At 38.1% G+C, this 23,811-nt stretch overlaps 1 protein-coding gene across 2 annotated transcripts; it reads left to right on the top strand.

Moving 5' to 3' along the window:
- The first annotated feature begins 241 nt into the window (after positions 1-241).
- Positions 242-23,184, top strand: gdf11 (growth differentiation factor 11). Of its 2 annotated transcripts, none has more exons than XM_083534238.1 (3): positions 242-1,082; positions 20,627-21,000; positions 22,199-23,184. In XM_083534238.1, the coding sequence occupies exons 1-3, from the start codon at positions 563-565 to the stop codon at positions 22,574-22,576; spliced, it is 1,272 nt and encodes a 423-aa protein (XP_083390364.1). In that variant the 5' UTR covers positions 242-562; the 3' UTR covers positions 22,577-23,184. The 2 variants fall into 2 exon arrangements, with proteins under 2 accessions (XP_083390364.1, XP_083390363.1); XM_083534237.1 differs by having other exon boundaries at positions 22,196-23,184.
- Positions 23,185-23,811: the final 627 nt, after the last annotated feature.

Raw genomic sequence — 23,811 nt, 5'->3', positions numbered from 1 at the left:
CAACTGATCCAGATTACTACCAACATTACCATTAATCCAATAGAAGTATAACTGGCCATATTGAATATTGAAAAATATTTCAAATGTTTATTACTGATCTCTTCATGGGGAGCACTAAGTAATTCTCTCTCTCTCTCTCTCTCTCTCTCTCTCTCTCTCTCTCTCTCTCTCTCTCTCTCTCTCTCTCACTCACTTGAGTGTCCATCCTGAAAGCCCTTTGTTTGCCCTCTTAGCCAATCGAGGCGGATTACGACACCAGCCGAGGTTCTATAAAGGCGCCTCCACACTCAGCAACATCCTCCAACAAGGCAGTTCAATCCTGCAATATACCGGAGCGGAGAAAGAATCCATCCCTATATCTTTCTATCAGTGTACGGGGAGCAAATCAGATCGATCTTACTTTGGATGCATTAAGGCTCTTTTTGTAATTTTTGGTTATGGAACTCAAACTCAGGCAAAAGGACATTTGATTTAAACCAGGTGGACAATTTTTGCCCTTTTGCAGTTGACAAACTTTGCATCACGTTGCCAAAGCGAGAAAGAAGGATAAAGCACGCTCGGTATGGCGCGCGCTAACTTTTGGCTGTGCTTGGCGGTGCTCGTGGCTCTGGAACTGTGCGGCAGCGACGAGCCCGAGCTGCTGTCGCGCCCAGCGGCGCCCTCTGAAGTGCCCGTGATGCCCGTGATGGCCGTGATGCCCTCGGCCGTGTCTCTGCTCGAGGTGATGCACGAGGAGGAAGTGCCGGAGGAGGAGGAGGAGGAGGCGGAGGAGGAGGAGGCGGCGGCGGCCGGCGCGCGACAGTGCTCGGCGTGCGCGTGGCGCGAGCAGAGCCGCGCGCTGCGCCTGGAGACCATCAAGTCGCAGATCCTGAGCAAACTGCGACTCAAGCACGCGCCCAACATCAGCCGCGCCGTGGCCGAGCAGCTGCTGCCCCGCGCGCCGCCGCTGCAGCGCCTCCTGGACCAGCACGACTTCCAGGGAGACGCGGCGGGAATAGGATCAGCGCGAGAGATGGACGAGTTCACCGAGGCGGACGAGTATCACGCCACCACCGAGTCGGTGATCGCAATGGCCTCGGAGCGTGAGTGCCACAATGTGTACAACTTTTTTTTTTTTTTTTTCGAAAGTTCTAGCGCATGCCCAAAATCCTTTAATCCTTCATTCATCAACACACACACACACACACACACACACACACACACACACACACACACACACACACACACACACAGTTTAAACCATATGCATAAAACTAGTGACAAATCAACTCCAGTAACGTTAATCAGTGCAGTCGTCCAAATAATTTCTGTGCAATTTAACATTTAAGGTCTGGGCAAACAAACTGATATCGATATTGAGATATATTACGTCACAACTCTTTTCTGAAAAAGAAGTGTGTATATTGCCGGTGCTTCTGCAACACTTAGGACGGTGTTATTACTTTCTAAAATAAATGTATAGAAAGTACTAAATGTTAGATAAAACTGTTCTTTTGTACATTTTTATATTTTATATACAACAAAATTTAGCCATATTTTGATTTGTTCAAGTTCAGCACTTATTTATTATTATAATAATTTTACTTCTGGCTCAACAATTTTGGCACATATTACATATGACAACAATTCTTACATATTACATTAAACTAGGTCACAACTCTTGGCACCTTATTTACAAGCTAAACGTTCAAGCTACTTCTGACCAAGAATTGACATGTAAAGTTATGACGTAGGGGTTAGGGGCGTGGTTATTTAATATGATTTCTCTTATTTGTACGATTTTTTTTTTAAACTCTACAAAGAATACATACTTTGACATATTCTCAAACCCACCATTTCCTGTAAGTTTATTCATAATCTTTAATGAAATAAAATAGACTTTTTTTTTTTCCTAAATAGACCATTAATCAGACGATAAGGATAAACACGATGCTCAATTTAGCCAAATTTGTCCTGTAAGGCACAACATTTTTCCCAGGGTTTTTTTCAGCAGCAGCTTTTTAGTAGGGTTTCTTGAATTACATTGCACAGCTTAATTTATATCTGAACCTTCGTTTCATCATTGACGCTGAATCTTTGGACTGATATGATATGATGCTCATGCAGTTTAACACAACAACACTAAAGCCTGAGAAAAGGTTACAAATAATGAAGAATTTAAAGGGGTCATTCTTTTGGATCGCACTAAGAACTGGTTGAATCCATTAGCCAAATGGGACTTTATTTATAGTGACAGGATCTATGAAAAGGTATAGAAAACTCCTCATTCCTTAAAAGCACTTCATCTTTTTAATGTTTCTTGCAGACGAGAATTGTACTTTCCTCATTACAGAAACGAGTGCTGATCAGGGAGAAAGCAAAATGTTGAATCTGAAATTGATGAATATAAAAACTAAAAAATGATTTGATTATTATTAGACACTATTCTGTGCGACTGGATGCACATCATTCTAATCCATTACTTGCACAGAAAGGTCACATTATTACTGAACTCTCTCAGCTGTTTTTTTCTTTTTTTTTTAATCGCATACTTATGAGCGAACATATGGCAGGCCTAGGGCTCTGTGTGATGTCCTTGAGGTTGGCTATTGGTGGCTTTGAAAACTCACCGCAAAACTGCAATAGAACTCAATTGCTGAATCCCTTAAACTTTGTTTGCAATCACAGCTTGTGAATGGTGAGGCTTTTTTTGTTGGGGGTTTGTTATAAATCAATAATGATAATGTAATTTAAAACCTGGCAGGCAGATGCACACTAAGTAAACTAAGTCTCACTGCAACCTTGGCCACGCATTAAATATGATATTGTGAATTATATTCTTTTTCGAAAATCTGTTTTTGATTTACATTTATTTGTTTTTATTGTAGCTACTTAATCATGTCACTGGCCATTACTAGTTAAAAAGTTGATCCTAAAGAGCCCAAATTTTTGCTAGTTATGGGATTTCAGCTCGCCACCATTAGTCCCTAGAGCAGAGGTGAACTAAACAGCAACAACTTATCATAAACCACCCAAATACTAACTAATACATCCTATCCTCTAGCTCAAGGCTATGCTTTTCCATGCATTGTGTTAAAATATGTTGCAACTGAGTGGCAATCTGGCAACCCAGGCAGTGAGAAAAAGTGTGTCCAGAAAGATGCTATTGTTCGGCCCTCAGCAGCGCACTCGCCTTTTAAATGCGAACTTTATAGGCACAGCTTGGGGAGAAGGGGGTGTGGACACACACACACACACACACACACACACACACACACACACACACATACACACACACACACACACACACATACACACACACACAAAGCCCTGAGGGAACAGAATCAGGGTCGAGGGGGAGTGTGTGACCTTTCCGCCAAGAAACGCCGGGGGTTCAACAACATTTACACACGTAATGTATTCTGCACAAGGCGGACGAAAAGCCGAGCAAATAATCCCGTTTTTTTTTTCTTTCTTTCTTTTTTTTTGGGGAGGACGAAATGTGAACAAAGCTGGGGTTTGTGTGTCCCCCTTCACTAAACTCTCACTCGATTGTCACTCAGTTCACGTCTCAGAATAATGAACAGCAGTTTAAACGCAGCTTGTGATTTCACATAAACCATCATTTTTTAACAGCTGCAAAGTGGCGTCTTAAATTTCTCACATAGAATTTACTGGGATTTAAAGTTCCATTGTGTTCTCAGAGTCACTTTCCCAGAGTTCATTTGTGTCCAGCTGGACTTATATAAATCCTGTAGGTGTTAATTCAACACTGGGGAATTTTGCTGTGCGCCTACTAATGATGCACATGTTAAAAAAAAAAAGAGTACATATGGTATTGGTATTTCTTTTCCACCTTGTAAACTTTCCTACACAAACTGGTGCACATGCCAGAAAGAAAGTGTACTGCGTATAAAGCTATATATAAAAGGCCTTGAGCATGAGATGATGGATGTGGCGGGTACAGCATGCCCACATTGACAACATTTTATAGGTTAATGAGAGAAAAATATGGTGCTTGCAAGCAATGATTGTGAAAGGATGAAAGAACGCTTACATTTCAAGTTCCAAACTATCAAATAAAAAAAGAAACAGAATAAAACTGAGAGCCAGCAAGAGAAATAAGCAAGAAAGAAAAAAATTTGATGTTGTGAGAAAATTGTTGCAGCAGTGTATATGATGAAATAATATATGAAATAGGCTTATGCTGTAGCATACTAGCTAATTACTAATGTGGTAATACATTTTTTGTATTTGTAAAATACAGGCAAAATTTAAATAAGATACATGCATTGAGAACATTTCCCCCAGAAGTGAAGAAACACAACCAAGCAAACTTTTCATGACAACTAACATACTTTAGACTGTGGAAAAAAAAATAAAATTATATATATATATATATATATATATATATATATATATATATATATATATATATATATATATATACACACACACACACACACACACACACACACACACACACACACACACACATACATACATACATACATACATATATATATATATATATATATATATATATATATATATATATATATATATATATATATATATATATATATATATATATACATGTAATGTATGCATGTATATAATGTATATATATATTTATTATTAATTTTTTTACTTCTGCCTACTACCTGAGCTGGATGAAGATTGTGAGATTGTATAGTGTTGCATTAATAAGGGCATGTTGTGGTTCTGTTGATAAAACAGTATATGATCCAAGCTCTGACCATTACATCCATATTTGTTGTTTTTTTTTTCATCTGATTTTGTCGTACATGCTGTTATAATAACCGCCACTCTTCTGGGAAGACTTTCCACTAGATTTGTGGAAAGTCTAGATGTTTGTATTTGTAGTGTGGCTATGAGGGTTTGTGGTCAGTCAGCCACAAGAGCATCAGTGAGGTCAGGCACTGGTGTTGGATGAGGAGGCCTTGGTACCATTGACAATCTACTTCATCCTGAAGGTGTTGAATGGGGTTGGGGTTAGGGTTTTGTACAGGGCACTTGAGTTTCTCCACTCCAACCTTGGCAAACCATGTCTTTAAGGAGCTTGCTTTGTGAACAGGGCCATTGTCATGCTGGAACAGGTTGGAGTTTCTTAGTTTCAATAAAGGGAAATTATAATTCTGCAGCAGACAAAACATTCTATTGAATTGTTTGCTTTCAGGTTTGTGGTCCATAGACTATTAGCTTTATAGTGTAACCTTGCACTCTGAGTATGATTACAAAGTATGTAGTTGTATTTATGTATTTTTTCTGAACAACACCTAAAATGTTTCCTATAAAAAAACCCACATAGCCCCCCGAACAAGTTATTTATCATATATGATGAATTGTGTTGTGAATAAAGCAAAGTTAAAGTGTTTATTACACTATTTTACAGCAATTTTTACAGCCAAAGATTAATACTTTTTACATTTATTCTAGAAAGACACATACATATTCTATTTAAAGTCACATAAAATATTATGGAGTGAAAAAATCAGCAGCTATAAAGTCATGGCCTTACAACCTAATGAGTTTTCTTAATGAGATATTTAAAGTCAGTTGTTCTGAAGGCTTTTGCATGGGGGAAAAGACAGATTTTCTTTGTTGAATAACCTTAATCTGTATAAACAGTGTACGATTATGGAAATGAGCTGTTTATAGTTGCTGTTGTAGAAAATTACTCCGGCCAATTATATTTGAGAAATCAAAAGCTCTATAATATATGTCACATTAGGCAAGGCAAGGCAAGGCAAGACATTAAAGAATCCGAGATTTGCCTGGCTCTCTTAATTTCTCTCTCTGGCACAACAAAAAAAGCGTTTGCCCTATTATCAGGAGCCAAGGGAGCAAAACTGGCTGGTCTCTGTGTGTGGGAGAGATGGCATTTCTCTGTCTTTGCTGTCAATCACAGCAACTCAGGTCAACCATCTGTTTGCTTCTGTATGCAGATAAGGACAGATAGCTCTTTTCTCCAAGTGTATTATGCTGCCCTGTGATGCAGCAGTTCAAAACGATTTTTAACGAGGAGGCACATATAAGCCTTAACTTCCCCGGCTGGTAGCGATCATATGATATGGGAGGGTTAGCTAGTGGATGGAAATTGCCAGGTGGTCAAATTGGAGGGAAAGGGGGTTGGGGGGGGGGGCTGCTCAGTTAACTATGTCATCAATAACTCCATAATATGTGCTTGTGTTGAGCATAAACCCAGTGAACTCTCTATAAATAAACCCATCACGCCCACAAGAAAGAAATCTTTGCAGTGTGGAGAGAGTAGTGTTTGAAATTCTCTCTAGTGTTTCTTTGGTGAAAGAGAGGTTTGCAACTTCAGCAGTTATGATCGCTGGCACATTTTAAGCTTGATGCTGACATATGCTCACACGATTAAGTAATTAACTTCCGCTCTTCCTATCGTTTTAAAATATTTCTATTTGCTTGTGCCATCTGTTTGCACCACTTTTTCATCCTCTATCGTCCCTGCCACCTGCCTTCTCTTTTTTTATCTTTCCTTGACATTCCCTTTTCGCTCTCTCTCCCCTGCTCTTTCATTCTTTTTATCTCCTCTTCGTTCCTCCATCTCTTCTCTTCTCCCACCTCTCCCGCTCGCTCTGTCATTCCCCCTTTATTTCCACGTGCTGCACAAAGGAGCGCAACGCTCTCGCCTGTGGCGTCATGAGCGCATCCCACAGGACGACCGAAACGCCTCTCTGTTTTGCAGATAAAGAGAGCGAGAACTTCAAATGTTCATCCGTCCCCGCATGAGATTTTCCTCTCGGCATTAATGCTCAAAAACGGTTCAAGTTATTTATAGGGTTCAGCTGGTTTATGTTCCCAAGTCATATAACACACATATACACTCACATGTGCACAGATTAAGCACTTATTGATTGCATGGATGCATTTGCATTTACTACGTTCACTACGTTCCCTGTGCATGAGTTTACATTTATTCGAAAATAATCATTGCATGGGGCATAAATTTAACATATACACTATATACAATATGTTCACACGATCTTTTTGGTTTCGCCAACATAATGTGAATAAAGTGTTTTTATGGAGAGGAAAAGGGTGCGGTCTTGATCTTGACTTAAAACTGGTTATGTTTAGACTTCTGGAGTCATCCTATATTGTCCTGAGTTTTAACAGTGTATTTGTATTATATCACCTTTTCAGATACATCCTATCTTATCTATATACTTAAAAGAAAAATAGGAGACTGCGGTGCCTCATGGCCTGACTCTGAAGTGATTATCATAAGTACAGTTTTCATAGTTTGTAGATTTCTGTCGCAATGTTATAGTACTGGTAACCAATAAAGGAAATCATTTTTTCTAATGAGGATTCCATTTGATGATTTACAGTTTGCCTGCTTGCACGCTACTTTTACTGATTTTTGAATCAAATGATGATGAGTTTATGACTATTTTAAAAGATGATGATACCTGGATTAGTGACAGTTCATTGCCATAACATTGTTCTAGCATCATTTTACACTCTACTCCCTACATTTTTCATTAAGGTGCAATCCTGATTTTTTTTGTCCCTCTTTAAACACTCTGCTGTATGCAGTAACACAAAACAGGTCATAGGTGTCAAAATCAAGTTGACCTGCTCTGTTCAGCCCTTGATGCTGATTGATTAGTGTTGTGTAGTGCTCGAGTGTATTAAGTACGACCAATGCTACAGAAAGCTTTATGACAAAAGAGTGCAGTGTGCACCTGCTTTTAGCCACTTGTGCATCTCAGGCGTAGATCTTAGAGTCATCACTGCGTGTCATTTCAGTACTTGTGTTTGTGTGTGTGTGTGTGTGTGTGTGTGTGTGTGTGTGTGTGTGTGTGTGTGTGTGTGTGTGAGAGAGAGAGAGAGAGAGAGAGAGAGAGAGATAGAGAGAGAGAGAGAGAGAGAGAGGGAGAGAGAGAGTTTTTACTCTGCATGCATGTGGTTCATTGCATGTGTGAGACCAGAGCAGGGTTGCTGACCCCTTGAAGCCCTCATTTGTCACCTGTCTACATATTTAAACCAGGCCTTCCTCCCTCATCAATGTCCCTCTCTAACAACCACCAGCTTTTTCAAGAGCGTTTGTTGATTATTTGTCGCCCCTCCTTCTTCTCCGTCAGTTGCTCTCATTCATTTTATTCAAGATCAGTTCCTCTTAGCTAAATGTACAGAATCTTTCTGATTCCTTGCTTCATGTAAGGTGTCATGTGAATTTAGAATGTAATAGCAGATAAATCAATGTTAAAAATCATGACAAAAAAAGACATTGTTCAGTATGTATTGGGCTATATAGTTTTTGATGAGGTTTTAAAGTTGAAAAGAGGAAAACGGATTCAAAAAGTCTGATTCGAAGTCTAAATTTACATATGTGAGCATATGCCTAGACTATGCGACTTTTTTTTGTATCCCCATTTTTTCCGATCACTGCAACATCTCAGCTCAGATATCAGGGCAAAAAAGCAAGAAAATTAAATGTACCATATCAAAACATAGCTTTCTGGCTCAGACTATTTAGCTACCATTGTCCAAATGGTCAAATTGGGGCAACCATACACACACACACACACACACACACACACACATGCACAGAAAGAAGAACTAATACATTCACTGAGTCACTGGAGAAAAAGCCCCCTATTGACAAGAAGGGTCACAGAGTTCACAGCAATGTGATATATCGGACGAGGAGCCAATTAACCTCTTCAGGTCTTTTTCTTTGGCCACGAAAAGAGAGCTGGTAGTAGATTAAACAACACGACAACCCCCCTCCACGAAAGAACGAACACTTAAGATGTCAAACACACACACACACACACACACACACACACACACACACACACACACACACACACACACACACCAACTCTCTTCCAACATCCACCCACCAACCACTCCCACCTTAAAAAACAAGAGCCACAAGTCTTTTATAGTGTTGACCCTATAAAAGGGTCATTTCCTGAAGGTGCAGGAACCATAAACGTTAATAGGTCGAGTGCAGAAAAGACAACCCGGCAGTCCGACTGTCCTTAAAATCAGCGGGTAGAAGTGTGTAAGGAGTTAGTGAATAAACCTACGTACGCTTCGGATGGTAACACCTGCATCTGAGATCGTTTTCAATGATTCCCGTCCATAGGAAAGGAAAAGGGGGAGTGGGTGGTGGTGGTGGTGGTAGGTTGTCGAGCAAACGTGTGCGGAGCCTTTTGTGTCATCTGCCTGTTTTGTTTGAGCAGGAATAAAGACTGAGGACAGTGGGGCTGTTGAGCTAGCACAACACGCTGTCAATTTTATGGCTAATAAACTTTCAAAGAGCCCAAAGTCCATTAATACCCGAGGCAAAATTTCGCCAGGGCTCTCAGGAATCTCGCTCTCTCCTCCCTCTTGTTCACTTTGCTTCCCACGCTGGGCTTTTTTTTTAACCCCTAACATGCATCGCAAAATACACCAAGCACATGGATAATTTAACATAACCTATAAAGTCCAACACCTCACTCACACACACAGATACTGACAGCATGGCGTTCTGTATGTGTGAGAGTGTTGATTTTAGTTTTGACCCATTTCTCCAGGGGATTTTAGAGTTCATGTTGAAGCTGAATGATGAAAATTAACATGAACCTAGCAAGAAAAATAGTTATTGTACACCATGAATTTATGTGTTTGGTTCAAGTGCGACTTTAATTTAAGCCATTTTGACTCTATTTGATTTTTGACTGTCAAAGATGCCCGGCAACCATGTTATAAATTCATGCATCACTTCTGGAACATGTTTTAACACAAAATAAATGCTAAGTGTTATCATGTGTACCATATAGGACAATATATATATATAATATAAAATGTATGAGGTACAGAAAACTACGAGTTATTAATGTATTAATGAATCATTAATTGTTTTTGACACTCAATGCATGTACAATTCTTCATAACTGAATGATATATGTGCAAATAGCAAACTTACTGCCCACATAACAATATGCTATCATTATACAGGAGTTGCTATGGTTACGTCTTAGAGAGCATTATCTCACTCTTGTCACTTTGAATGAAACCATTGCCATGTACTGTAGCTCAAAAATAAATTTTTTTTTCCAAGGGTAAATTCTTTATTTGCTCTTCATTTTATATGAATGTAAATAGTGAAGCTTTAATATTGGCCCCAGTGCTGCAGATCTCAGACATAATTAGTAATGAATACTTTTTAATATAGTGTTTGGATTGCTGTTGGTTGATGCATTTGGTTAAAATATATATTTTAAAAAAATAGGCTAGGTTTGTAACTAGACTTTCTGTCTACTTTGAGCTCAATAGTGGATTTATGTGGCTGACAGAACTGCTTACCTGCTGTGTGCCTGTGATTTTGAGTAAAACAGGAGAGATAATTTTTTTCACGAATGGTGTTTTCTTTACAATTTTTCTTTTTCAGGAATTTTCTAATTTAAGTTGATCACATTTTTGTGCATGGTGGAAAACAAGCAATTCCATCAACCTGCTGAAGTTGATGAAAAAAAAAAAAATGGTTGGCAGTTTAAATGTAGCACATTCTGGTGGGATTCTATCTCAATAAAAAAATCTTAATCAGGACACTTTGGCTGGTGTAGGGGGGTATTTTAGTTACACCTATTGGCATGTGTGAAAGCAGCAGCTCAGCTCTATAATGCCACGTGGAGCAACAAGCGATCTGTCCTAAAGGGACCGAGAGCATGGACGTTTTTATCGGGGGGCTGCTTTTATAGGGCCGAGTTAAAGAGCCAAAACAGATGTCTGTGCTCACTAATAAAGGAAATAATTACTCAGTGCTCTCGACTAATTAAGCACTTTGTCGAAAAGAGGGCGGGATGAAGGGAGGAAACCAATAATAATCGACAAGCTTGTTGCTGCCATTCATGCGTTCTTAAAAAAAACGAGAGAAGAACAGCTGAATCATACTGGCCATTAAGGGCACTGATTAGCCGGAAAGGACTTCAGCATCATACGTATGAAAAATTTATAAGCATTTTAAGTGTTCAGAGAGTGGCTTCTCACAAAGAGGATGAGCCGCTAACACACACGCTTCCTTTTCCGTTTAATGTTGGCCATGGAGTTCATTAGCAATGCCGAGTTGTCCGTTGCCAAAAGCACATTTGGATGAAATCCAAGGCCACTGCTGTTAAGAACAACTGAGCGGCTTGAGAATGTATTGAGAAATGAGTTTGCTGCTTCGAAAGCTTTAGTAGTTATTAGGGGGCAGTGGAATCTCAGTTCTCAGCTTCTGTGCTAGTGAGAGGGGTTCAAACCCTAAAACTGAGAGTTAGAATTGGGCATTAAAGCAAAGCCTTTAACCTTCTCAGAGTCTTCATCTTTAACCAGGCCCAGAGTACTGATAGGAATAGATGATTAGTGTATTATTATGACTTTTAAAATTAACATAAGGGAAGATGGGAAAGAGAACAGAAAGGGCAGGACTGCATGCCTCACCACGTGCTGTGTTACGGATTTTTTATTTTGTTGTTTAAATGAAAAGGACAAATTAATTGTGAATTTTTTAGTAAAGGCTCAGTGGAGGATCCGGATCCTATCTCAAGATACGAGTCAGTTTATCTCAGGGCACGTCTATCACACTCACTCACACACACACACACACACACACACACACACACACACACACACACACACACACACACACACACACACACACACACACACATATTAAGATGTTACGATGAATTATTTACTGTACAAACATATTAAATTAATCTGTAAAACAAGTGACTGGCCACAGTTTAGTAAAAACTGCTGAAATGATTAAAAACAAAAAGGGTGACAAAGCTAAAGATTCTTAAAAGCTAATATGTTTTTATGCTAATATGTGTTGGGAGTTGGCAGGTGTTACATAATAGTGCCCATGTCATGATTTAAACTGATATTTTAACTGCTTCTGTAAATTCAAATGCTTCTATAGACTTATGTTTAATAATACCATACTTAACATGGAGTTCCACACAAAAAGGCATTAATTAATTAAGTTACAGAAGTTTCGACACTTTGCTACTTGTAAAGAAACCCAATGTTAGGATGTGATTGTTCATTAACTGAAATGAGGCAAATTTTTTTATGAATAAAGGAGAACTATAAATCGCACTGAAAAATCTAACTGAACATGTGTCAGTTCACTCTATTTGCATCGTGTGAATGTGAAAACTTGTTCCATGTTTTCCAGAGCCTAGTGGAAACTCCCTGTGTTTAAACGTGTTAAAGTGGATAAGTGTGTCCATGTGCATGCTTGTACTACATTCTAAATCTTCATGGTTGGCCTCATTATTGGTCATTTACTAGAGTTTTGTAAGCTGAACTGAACTAAGTATTCCCAGCAGATTTACAAAAGGTGTAATGATTTTCCTCATACTCACAAGCCAAAAAGCATTTAAAAAATAAACACAAAAGCTTACGATAACATGATAAATCAATCTATCTATCTACCTTTCAATGTAATGGTATACATAATGATGCGAGTAAAGTATGTAACATCACAACATAGGAGTAATACCTAAGCGGTTAAAAGGACTGTCACATTGTTCTGATAAATGCTAACCCAACAGTCACAAGAAATTTGCTGAACTATTTGTTTGTTTTCTGCAAGAAAACATCAAGCAAGCAACAATCCAGTATGTGATCTGATTTGACACGAATAATAGCCATCTTTTATTTTATTTAATTTTATTATTATTATTATATATATATTTTTGGAACTATAAATAAGCTTAATCATGAGCTTAAGCATGCAATTAAAAGGAAAAACAATCAATGGAATGTCATCAAACACAGAACAGTGCAGTATTATTACATGGCTGGCATTTCAAAGACTACTAAGTGCACTGGCAGTAACTAGTATGCACTTATTTCTTCATTTAAAAAAAAGTAACTCATTTTGCTATGATAAGCTGATACTATTGTACCATCATCATACCTCCAGCCTCAACTGTAGCTAAAGCCTCCTAAATCTTGACACATGTGGATGTAATGTCTGCGTCAATCTCACCCTCCTGAAAATGAGAGGTCCCTAATGTTAGAGAAGGAGAATCCCCCAACCTCCTTCGCCTCTGTCCTCCTCCCCCACTCACCTCGTCCATTTCTCCTGGGACCCGAGGGCCGAACAAAGAGTGTGCAGGGCCTGGGTGAGTGCGGCTGGGCCCCTGTCTTATTAGAGGAGTCGTTAACGTGTCAGAATGATTAATTTCCAGAGGTGCATAGGGATCCCCTAGAGTCACATTCATTCTTTTTAACACACACTTCCCTCAAAATACCACATTTGCATTTCCCATTAAGAAAATATAGATATATATGCAAATCGAATCCCGCCCCTTTTTGGGGGGAGAGAGGGAAGCAGGCTAAAGCATTATAGGCTTCTGTCCTGTCCACCGTCCGCCCCCCCACCCCCCAAACCAACAGATGACCGTTTTCATTTACGCTTCTATTTTTTTTGGTGGGGAGCAAAAGATCCAGTCAGATACAAACTTCAGCTTTAACCCAAACGTTTGCATGGGAAATGGGACATGACTATGAAAGTAAGCACAGGTATTTACATGCCTAACAATGTATGTAAAGACACTTAAAAATGAAATATTGACAAATAAAGATAAATTGAGATTTTTTTTTTAAGTATACCTTAGAGATTTAGAGACATTGTGGATCAAAAACTTTACAACTAAATTTAAAGGATAAACACATTGATACGGCTACAACACTTTACAAAGAAAGTTGTTATAGTCTGAAATATTATATGTACACTACAATTAAAAATAGAGTGTATCAGAAACCAGATGCACCATTCAATTGAAATCTGTTGAGTGGATGCCAGCTGGCTCTACAATCACATGCAACATGACACATATTTTACATATTAGCATATCTGTAACAAGTTTCAGTTGGAGCAACTGATGTGTAACGTTCTTGAAAGTATAGAAATAATGAAGTCGTGTTAAAAGAAAAAAGAATAGAATAGCAGAGAGTTTTCTTCTAATCCCCACCCCCACTCTGTAGTCCGTTTCCCCCCGTAGTCCGTTCGATATTTCTCCCCTGAGAACTGAATTTGATTAATTCAAATATCCCCTCTATGGTTTTTATACCCCATTACTGATACCATTGGCATCAGCTACATATGTCTTACAATGAAATTTTACGTTTTTCAAGCTAAAATTTTAACATAAACAATAAAAAGTTTACATTTCCGTTTTTAGTCTTCCTGAAACAATCTGAAACAATAAATTTTTTTTACCATTTTAATAGGGTTAAGCAGTAAAATGGTGTGTGTGTGTGTGTGTGTGTGTGTGTGTGTGTGTGTGTGTGTGTGTGTGTGTGTGAGTGTGTGTGTGTGTGTGTACGTATGTGTGTTGTGTGATTAGTCACATAAGCCTAATCATTGGAGTCAAAACCTGACACTGATTGCTGATATGTTCAGCTTTGTCCTTGCAGAAGTACATTAAGGATCTAAATTAAGAATGGAAGAAAATAGCTGAGGGGAAATTGGGATGTGGTTTAGTGTATCGTTTAAACTGCAGGTTCAGAGTCTAAAGAAATCGGTTTTTTGTTTTGTTTCATACATGTACAAATCCGATTCCAAAAAAGTTAGGACATTGTACAAATTGTGAATAAATACAGAATGCAATGATGTGAAAGTTTCAAATTTGAATATTTTATTCAGAATACAACATGGATGACATATCAAATGTAAGTTGATTTTAAATTTCATGGTATCAACACAAAGTTGGGACAAGGCCATGTTGACCACTGTGTGGCATCCCCTCTTTTTTTTTTATAACAGTCTGCAAACATCTGGGGACTGAGGAGACAAGTTACTCAAGTTTAGGAATATGAATGTTGTCCCATTCCTGTCTAATACAGGCTTCTAGTTGCTCAACTGTCTTAGGTCTTCTTTGTCGCATCTTCCTCTTTATGATGCGGCAAATGTTTTCTATGGGTGAAAGATCTGGACTGCAGGCTGGCCATTTCAGTACCCGGATCCTTCTTCTACGCAGCTATGATGTTGAAATTGATGCAGTGTGTGGTCTGGCATTGTCATGTTGGAAAATGCAAGGTCTTCCCTGAAAGAAACGACGTCTCGATGGGAGCATATGTTGTTCTAGAACTTGGATATACTGTACCTTTCAGCATTGATGGTGCCTTTCCAGGTGTGTAAGCTGCCCATGCCACACGCACTCATGCAACCCCATACCATCAGAGATGCAGGCTTCTGAACTGAGCACTGATAACAACTTGGGTTGTCCTTATTCTCTTTAGTCTGGATGACATGGCGTCCCAGTTTTCCAAAAAGAATTTTCAAATTCAGAACAGTTTTCCACTTTGCCACAGTCCATTTTAAATGAGCCTTGGCCCATAGAAAACGCCTGTGCTTCTGTAATATGTTTAGATATGGCTTCTTTTTTGACCTATAGAGTTTTAGTCGGCAACAGCGAATGCCACGGTGGATTGTGTTCAACGACAATGTTTTCTGGAAGTATTCCTGAGCCCATGTTGTGAATTCCATTACAGTAGCATTCCTGTATGTGATGCAGTGCCGTCTAAGGGCCCGAAGATCACAGGCATCCAGTATGTTTTTCCGGCCTTGACCCTTACGCACAGAGGTTGTTCCAGATTCTCTGAATCTTTGGATGATATTATGCACTGTAAATGATGATAACTTCAAACTCTTTGCAATTTTTCTCTGAGAAACTCCTTTCTGATATTGCTGTTATATTCTGATATTTCTATATTGCCACTCTGAGAGGCTCTTTTTATACCCAATCATCTTGCCAATTGACCTAATAAGTTGCAAATTGGTCCTCCAGCTGTTCCTTATATGTACATTTAACTTTTCCGGCCTCTTATTGCTACCTGTCCCAAGTTTTTTGGAATGTGTAGCTCTCATGAAATCCAAAATGAGCCAATATTTGGCATGACATTTCAAAACATCTCACTTTCAACATTTGATATGTTATCTATATTCTATTGTAAATAAAATATAAGTTTATGAGATTTGTAAATTATTGCATTCCTATTTTATTCACAATTTGTCCAGTGTGCCAACTTTTTTGGAATCGGGTTTGTAATATTTGCCCCAGATTTTGAAATGACTGGACTTATCCTTAGGTGTTAAAATAATACAAAAGACAATATGGAGACAATGTACAAACTGTTCAATTAATATCATTATTTCTATCAGAATCATTAGTTATATATTTTATTGTTTTTATTTATTCTGTATATAACTGATCAGCTGAGAAGCAGGATGTTTTTATTTGAGAAGCAGAATTATTTTATTATCTGGAGCATTATAGTGTATAATGTAGTAGGCAGGCGAGATGTTGGGCAGAAAATATAGTACAGAAACAGTAATATAATTGTGTAGAGCAGGTTGCATGGCCATCAGAGGCATCACATGCCATCTGGGTAATGCTCCGGGTCTTACTATTTTCAGCTATACAGTACCAGGCTTCAATCTGCTTGAATGGAGAGAAACTCGTATAGCAGAAGCAGCTTGACATGTTGGCATTCAAAACACAGATTTGAAATAGTGAAATCTGCCCGATAAGCTAATTAACACTTTTTATTAAAAGGCACTGGTTATATCATAGAGTTGCCCTGGTAAGCATTTTGCACTTTAACTGTTACATTTTAAGCTCTACTTTTTCTCTACTCCATACCAACTCTGGTTGAACTGTAAATATTAATTTGGATTTTAACAGTAAATGCAGCTTCACCTTATGTGTGCTGTAAAATCTTTAATCGTTTGCTGTAAAATCTTTATTTTTTTCATTACATTTATTTGTAGAGTAAATATATAATTCTAGCTAGTTTACATTGACAGAATTTTTTCATTTGGCATTCGGTATCGCCAGGCTGCCACTCTTGGGCCCTTGAGCAAGGCCCTTAACCCTCTATGCTCCGGGGGTCCCTTAAGAGGGAAATATCAAGGTCCGTGACGTGGGGCCGCCTTCCCGTGGGCTCACCACCTGCAGGAGGGACCGTAAGGGACGGTGCTGTGAGGATTGGACAGCAGTCGAAGGCGGGGGCCTGCTTAGACTGCTGCTCCCGCGACGATTACGGATAAGCGGGAGAAAATGAATGAATGAATGAATGAATGACCTGACATGTAATCTACAATGATTTAAGGTATGGTGGAAAAAATTATGCTTTTCTGTTTGAAATCAAAAGCAATAAGACTGAATGGAAATTAAATTTGCTTGAAGTCCATCCAGCTCATCAGTACACTTTAAGTAGAAAGATGCAAAAAAGTGAAAGAGGGTGAGGAAACCGCAGGATTCAATGTACTGTTTATTATTTATGCTGTGTAAAGTATATGTTAGGATTGAGTCATATCATCCACTGTTTGGTGAAGGTTTGTGCCTAAAAAGCTTTTCTTGGTTGCATTGTTGACACTATATGAACAAAGTTATTTGTACACCTTTTTTCAGCCATACAAGATTCTTTTCTGAATGGTTTTGCAAAAAAGCACGCAACTGTTTTTTCCTTTATTTGAACTAGGAGACCCAAACCTGTTCAGCATGACAATGCCCCTGCTGTCGGGCACAAAGCCAGCTCTATGAAAATATGGTTTATATGGGTTGGAGTGGAAGATCTTATGTTGCCTGCTATAGAGCTTTGAGCTCAACCCTATTGAACACCTTTAGGATAAATTATATCCCTCAATGCATCCCAGTCCTCCTCACCTTATCTACATCAGCACCTGACTTTACTAACACACTAGTGGCTGAATTAGCACATATCTCCACAAGCGCACTCCAAATTCTAGTGGAACATCTTACCAAAAGAGTGAAGGTTATCAATTAACAAAAGTTATCAATGTTTGCAATTGTGAACTAAATGGAGGATGAGATGTTAAAAAAAAAAAAAAAAAGATGTTCACATACCAATCTTATGCTCTGGTGTCCACAAACTTTAGTCGATGCAGTGTATATTTGGTGTCTGTTTGTTTCTGTAGTATTGGTATGAAATGACTAAAGCTAATCTAGCAACAAAATAATGGGCTCTTGTAGCCTCAGATGTTGTTGTGAGGTTTCTGTGTGGCACAGTGTAAACATTGACAAAAGGTCATGACTTGTTGTGGGTGTATAACTACATTTTTGCAAACACAATTATTTTTTTTTTTTTTATCACATGCAAATGTATAATTTAATTTCAATGTTGACACTGAAAATGACAATAAATCCAGGCCAAGTGCTGGATCTCTCTTTCTTTTATTTACGGTATACAGTAATTGCCATAGCCATGCCAAATCTCATGAGAGGAACACTGTCATATTGTCAAAATTTGCACTCACTAATGAGTAGACCAGCAGCTTGTCCAAGCTTGATGATCTTCCTGCTCAAACTTGTTTGGCTCCACATAAACTTTCCACTCACAAACATAATGGATACTGTAGCATTTATGCCACTAAATAAACGCAATATAATTTGATTACCACCAACTGTGTATTCAGAACTCCAGCAACTTTGTATTTAAATGTGTGTTTTACAATGAGGAAAACAGGAAAAAAGATACTACCATTCAGTGCTGTAGAGCTGACCTTGACCTTCAAACTCAATTTGGCTATTACACATGACCCCCTCCCTGCACCAGTGGGGATGTAAAAGGCTCCCAGTGCTGACCCTTAATCTCATTTCTTAACTGGACTAAGGTCTCTCGGTGACCTTCTGACACTGGAAGCCCTCGTCGGTTGCCAAAGCAACCACAGATTGGGGCTTGATTGACAGCTCCCCTTAGTTTATGTAAAATGGAGTCACACTTTTCCTTGTAGGAAATGAAAACATATGGCTATTAGCTTGTTTTGAATCTAAAAACCATTTATTCTTGTACTTTGGCTTCATGCTGCTCTTAACTGAGACAGAATTTCTTTCTCATAGGGAACCCACCACATAAACTCAACATATTTATTGGTTCTTTTTGTAAAATTATAAGTACTTTTTAAAATTAAAAGTGCAAATATAATGAGGAACTCAAATGTATTGTTCAGGTTAATGCTAAATTGTTTCACAGATTTTTTTTTTTAAATAGACACAGTATATTTCTGATTTAAGTCATGTCTAAGCAACAGATGTACAGAACAGGGTATATTCTATAAACCAGATGCTTTTCTTTTGGCCCGGGTGAAACTGCAGTGCTCATGTTGTATAGCTTTTTTGTGGGTTTGTTAAGTTTATTAAAAACGGCCCACATGTGAACAAAAGTGCATGTGATCATGATGCCCTTTGATAGACTGGCAGTTTAAGTTTTTTTTTAAGTTTTGGGGTTTGAATATGGATGAATGAAGAAACAGACATAGCTTAACATCACAATTAATTACAATGTAAGGTAACAGTTAAGAAAAATGTAAGTTGTAAAATTGTCAAAAAAAAGTCTTGATAAGGGAAAGCCCCACAACTGCTTCAGTCCTATGGAGCTGTAGTAGAGTCATTCTTCCAAAAGATATTTCCCTCAATTGCTGTTTTAATGAAGGTGGATAAAGAATGCTGTTTAAATATCCATAGAAGTTAAATTTAGGTTAAAATCTGTTGAACCTTAGGGCCATAACATATTTTCATCTTCATAAAAAAAAGAAATGTTTCGTCATAGGATGAAGAAGATAATTTAGAAAAAATGTTGTATTTGTTTGTATCATGCTTCAGCTAAATTTCTCTCATACAGAGCCACCAAAACCAACAATCCTACTCTTTCATTTTTAGGATTTTACAGGTTGTAGTCGTGCACATATGTTTGCTTTTTTACAATGGTAAAATAAGATGTTGAACACTGGTACATTTGGAGGTTTCCAGAGCATACAATAACCAACCAATTTCCTTTTATAAGGAAAACCTGTGCACCTGCTAATTCATGAACTGTTTATGCTGTTATCCATACATCACATGTGCAAAACAAGACATACAATCATACAGATTCAGATCAGTTCACAAAATCCTAATGAGGAAAATGTGATTTTACAGTAAATAAAGTAACCACTCTTTGGTGAGCAGAAAAGCATCTCAATCCAGAACACATAATATTTTGAAGACGTGAGCTAAGAACAGGAATCTGATGCTACATTAGGCACAAGCAATGTCCTGCAACAGGACAGTTTCCTCCCTAATGAATGTTGATTTCTTTTGCAAACTGATTCTGTGAACATGCATCATAAATGAGCAGCTGACATATCAGCAGTAATTATTTGATGCAGTTATGTTGAGGTGTTATGTTTCCAACACCTTGTGGAATCGATGCAATAAATTATTCCTTTAAGGTTGCAGTCAAAAGACGACTTTCAAATGAAAATTGCCTATTCTTGGAAATATTGAAAATTTATTCATTACAGCAGGAGCATTTTTCCATAAACATAAATAGATAGTGTGCTAGTCTACAAATTGCTTTAATTTGAAAGCCAGTTATCTAAGAAGCATCTAAAAAGCATGTCATTCACAAGCCACTGTCCAAGGTTCTGAAGAAACTTAAGTCAGTATCTTCACGCACCAAAGCCCAAACAACTGGCAATATTACAGTATATTTGACAATATAATTGACATAAGCTGCTCAGATTTCTTGTTTGAAGCTGGTCGTGAGGCTAAATAAGCATGTTCACTAACCTGTTATTTTTCTCTTTACACAGCGGAGCCAATCGTCCAGGTGGATGGAAAACCAAACTGCTGTTTCTTCAAGTTCAGTCCCAAGTTAATGTTCACTAAAGTGCTAAAAGCCCAGCTGTGGGTTTATCTACGACCGCTGCAACAAACCTCTACTGTTTACCTGCAGATCCTGCGTCTCAAACCTGTAACCGATCAGGGCAGCCGCCACATCCGCATCCGCTCACTCAAGATCGAGCTCAATTCACGGTCAGGCTACTGGCAGAGCATTGACTTTAAACATGTCCTGCAGAACTGGTTCAAGCAGCCACACACAAATTGGGGCATTGACATAAATGCCTTTGATGAAAGTGGCAACGACCTTGCTGTGACCTCACTAAGGCCTGGAGAGGAAGGGCTGGTAAGGACCCTTAGACCTGCTAGTTGTATTATTATTATTATTATTATTATTATTATTATTATTATTGTTATTATTATTGTTATTATCATTATTGTTATTATTGTTGTTATGTTCAAGATTTGTTTACATTGGTTATTCATAATCTTCTTGAAACTGGAAGTCATAAAGCATGGCAGGAGTTAAAATAAAACAGAAGCCCTGGTAAAACAGGAACCTTGGCAAGTATGCCCATTGTTGGACCTCAAAAGCCAAGTCCACTTTTTCGAAAAGTAAGTAACAACCCAACCCTTTGGACAGCAAGCTGTTTTTAAAAGCATGGAAGAAAGATCAGAGACTCTTTAGCAAGACTACAAAAACAACATAAAAAACAGAGAAAGAATGAAACTCCCCCTGGACCTCTCTTTTCTCTTTATCCAACAAAGAAAGCAGAGTGCAAGCTGACAGGATTTGACCTCAGTGGCCTTGTGGTTTGTTCCCCTTCTTGCTAAACTCATGCTTGTGTCCAGCTGCATGGCCACAAGATGAGATCAGTGCTTTATTGAGAACAATGAAATTGTGAAGACACCGGCTACACAATCTCTCAAGAATCACTAGGTGCGTACATGCCAAGGTTAGGACAAAAACAGGAAGCCAAAGGTCACATATAGCCTGCAGTTTTCAGTTTATCAAGGTTTGACAACTACTAACATGTCAGAATTTACAGAAAACGACCCATGCAAGAAGTTAACAATAGCGAAAACTAGGGCACCATTTTATGGAAACTAACTTTTAGACTGATAAAATTCGTACAAATTTTGGCATCTTACATCAAGCAGCTGTTAATGGTAGGGAAATTTACAAGCATTTGCATAAAATGATTACCTAGCTACCCATTTATAGCTATTGTAGAACTTTATAGAATATAGATAGAATATAGAGTATTATAGGCAACCAGTCTCTTGTTTTCAACATTTTTGGTTCCTTAATGCAGTCAGGTGTTGCATTCTATTAAATATAAATAGAACCAAATATTTGGCAATATCCAACTATGGTTGATATTTCTTTAGCTAAACGTTATTGAACAAATATCGAAAACATATTTTGACTAATATCCAGCTATTATTGTCTGATTACTATAATCGAGTAGAGCAGAATTAAAAAAAATCTTCAGTCTCTCACTGTTTCACCCTCCTACTTCCCTCCCCCTCATTTCCAGCAGCCGTTCCTGGAGGTGAAGGTTCTCGAGACGACAAAGCGTTCGCGTCGCAATCTCGGCCTGGACTGCGATGAGCACTCGACCGAATCCCGCTGCTGCCGCTACCCACTCACAGTGGACTTTGAGGCATTTGGATGGGATTGGATCATTGCTCCTAAACGCTACAAGGCTAACTACTGTTCAGGCCAGTGTGAGTACATGTTCATGCAGAAGTACCCACACACCCATTTGGTGCAGCATGCCAATCCCAGAGGCTCAGCCGGACCCTGCTGTACGCCCACCAAAATGTCACCCATAAATATGCTGTACTTTAACGACAAACAGCAGATCATCCACGGAAAGATTCCCGGCATGGTGGTGGATCGCTGCGGCTGCTCTTAGACACAAACGGTGGCTCATTTTGTCTGCTCATGACTGTTCAAGTGTCTCCTGGTTTGCTTTCCTCCTACGTCCTGGAAGAGCGATACAAAGATCAAGGAGGCCAAACTTAGCTTGTTACTGTAGTCAGCTAATAACAGAATAATTCATGGTTAAAAAAAACAAAAAACCTGAAGCCGAGGGGCAGAGATTTCTGTGAACAATTTGGAAGTTTGCATATGGGCTGGTGAGAGAAGAGTGAGACATTTATTTATTCCTTTTCTGTTTTTTTTTTCCCAAATGTTTGTTGCTCCTGGTTTTGATTTTAAGTGTTTGCGTTTAACTGTTTAATAGCTGTAAGATAGATATTTTTTAAATTGGCTCCAAAGTGTTTAAGCCAGTTTCTAAGCCTGTTCACTCTGTCTTACCAAAAAGGCAAAAACCCAACACTAAATAGGGATCATGCAATGCCCTCTGTAAATACTGTGACAGTGAAGTCAATGCTGTTTCTTGCTGTTAATTTCTACAAACGAGAATATTCAAAGTTTCAACACATCTAAACGAAGTAAATATGCGCTCATATTAAACTACAATGGCTGCCTAACCTTATTTTAAATATGCTAAATATTTATACTAAATAAATATTAAACATTTATATATATATATATATATATATATATATACAGTAATCCCCCGCTTAACCGCAGTTAGAATCTCGTGGAATTGCATTTGCCATATAAATGATTTGTTTAGCTATTTTCCTCTTAAGATAGACCTAAAAACTTATAGAGAATTGTTTTTATGGTGTTTTATGTTGAAATAATGACAAATATAATTATTGATTATAAAATGAAATAAAATGTTAATACAGTACAGTACAGTATATATAAAATTGCATTTTTGGGGTGGCGTCCGTTTATCGTGGTTTTGGAACGTAACCACCGTGATAAACGGGGGGATTACTGTGTGTATGTATATATATATATATATATATATATATATATATATATATATATATATTAGGGGTGTAATGTACACAAAATTAACAGTCCGGTACTTAACTCAAGTTTCGGTACAAATTTTGGTACGATTAGTGGGAAGAAATGCAAAACATAAATAGCTTGTCATTTTTTATTAATGCAGTTTATTATTATTAACATTTGAACAGTTTACATTTTTAAGACAATTTTAAATAAAATGCCTGCTTGGTTAAATAATGCTAATTAAATTGAGTAATCGATTATATTTGCACAACTTAA

The sequence above is a fragment of the Silurus aristotelis genome, assembly GCF_946808225.1.
Source record: "Silurus aristotelis genome assembly, chromosome: 28".
Lineage (NCBI taxonomy): Eukaryota > Metazoa > Chordata > Actinopteri > Siluriformes > Siluridae > Silurus > Silurus aristotelis.
Note: the sequence above shows the minus strand (reverse complement) of the source record. Positions and strands in the feature narration are given on the sequence as shown.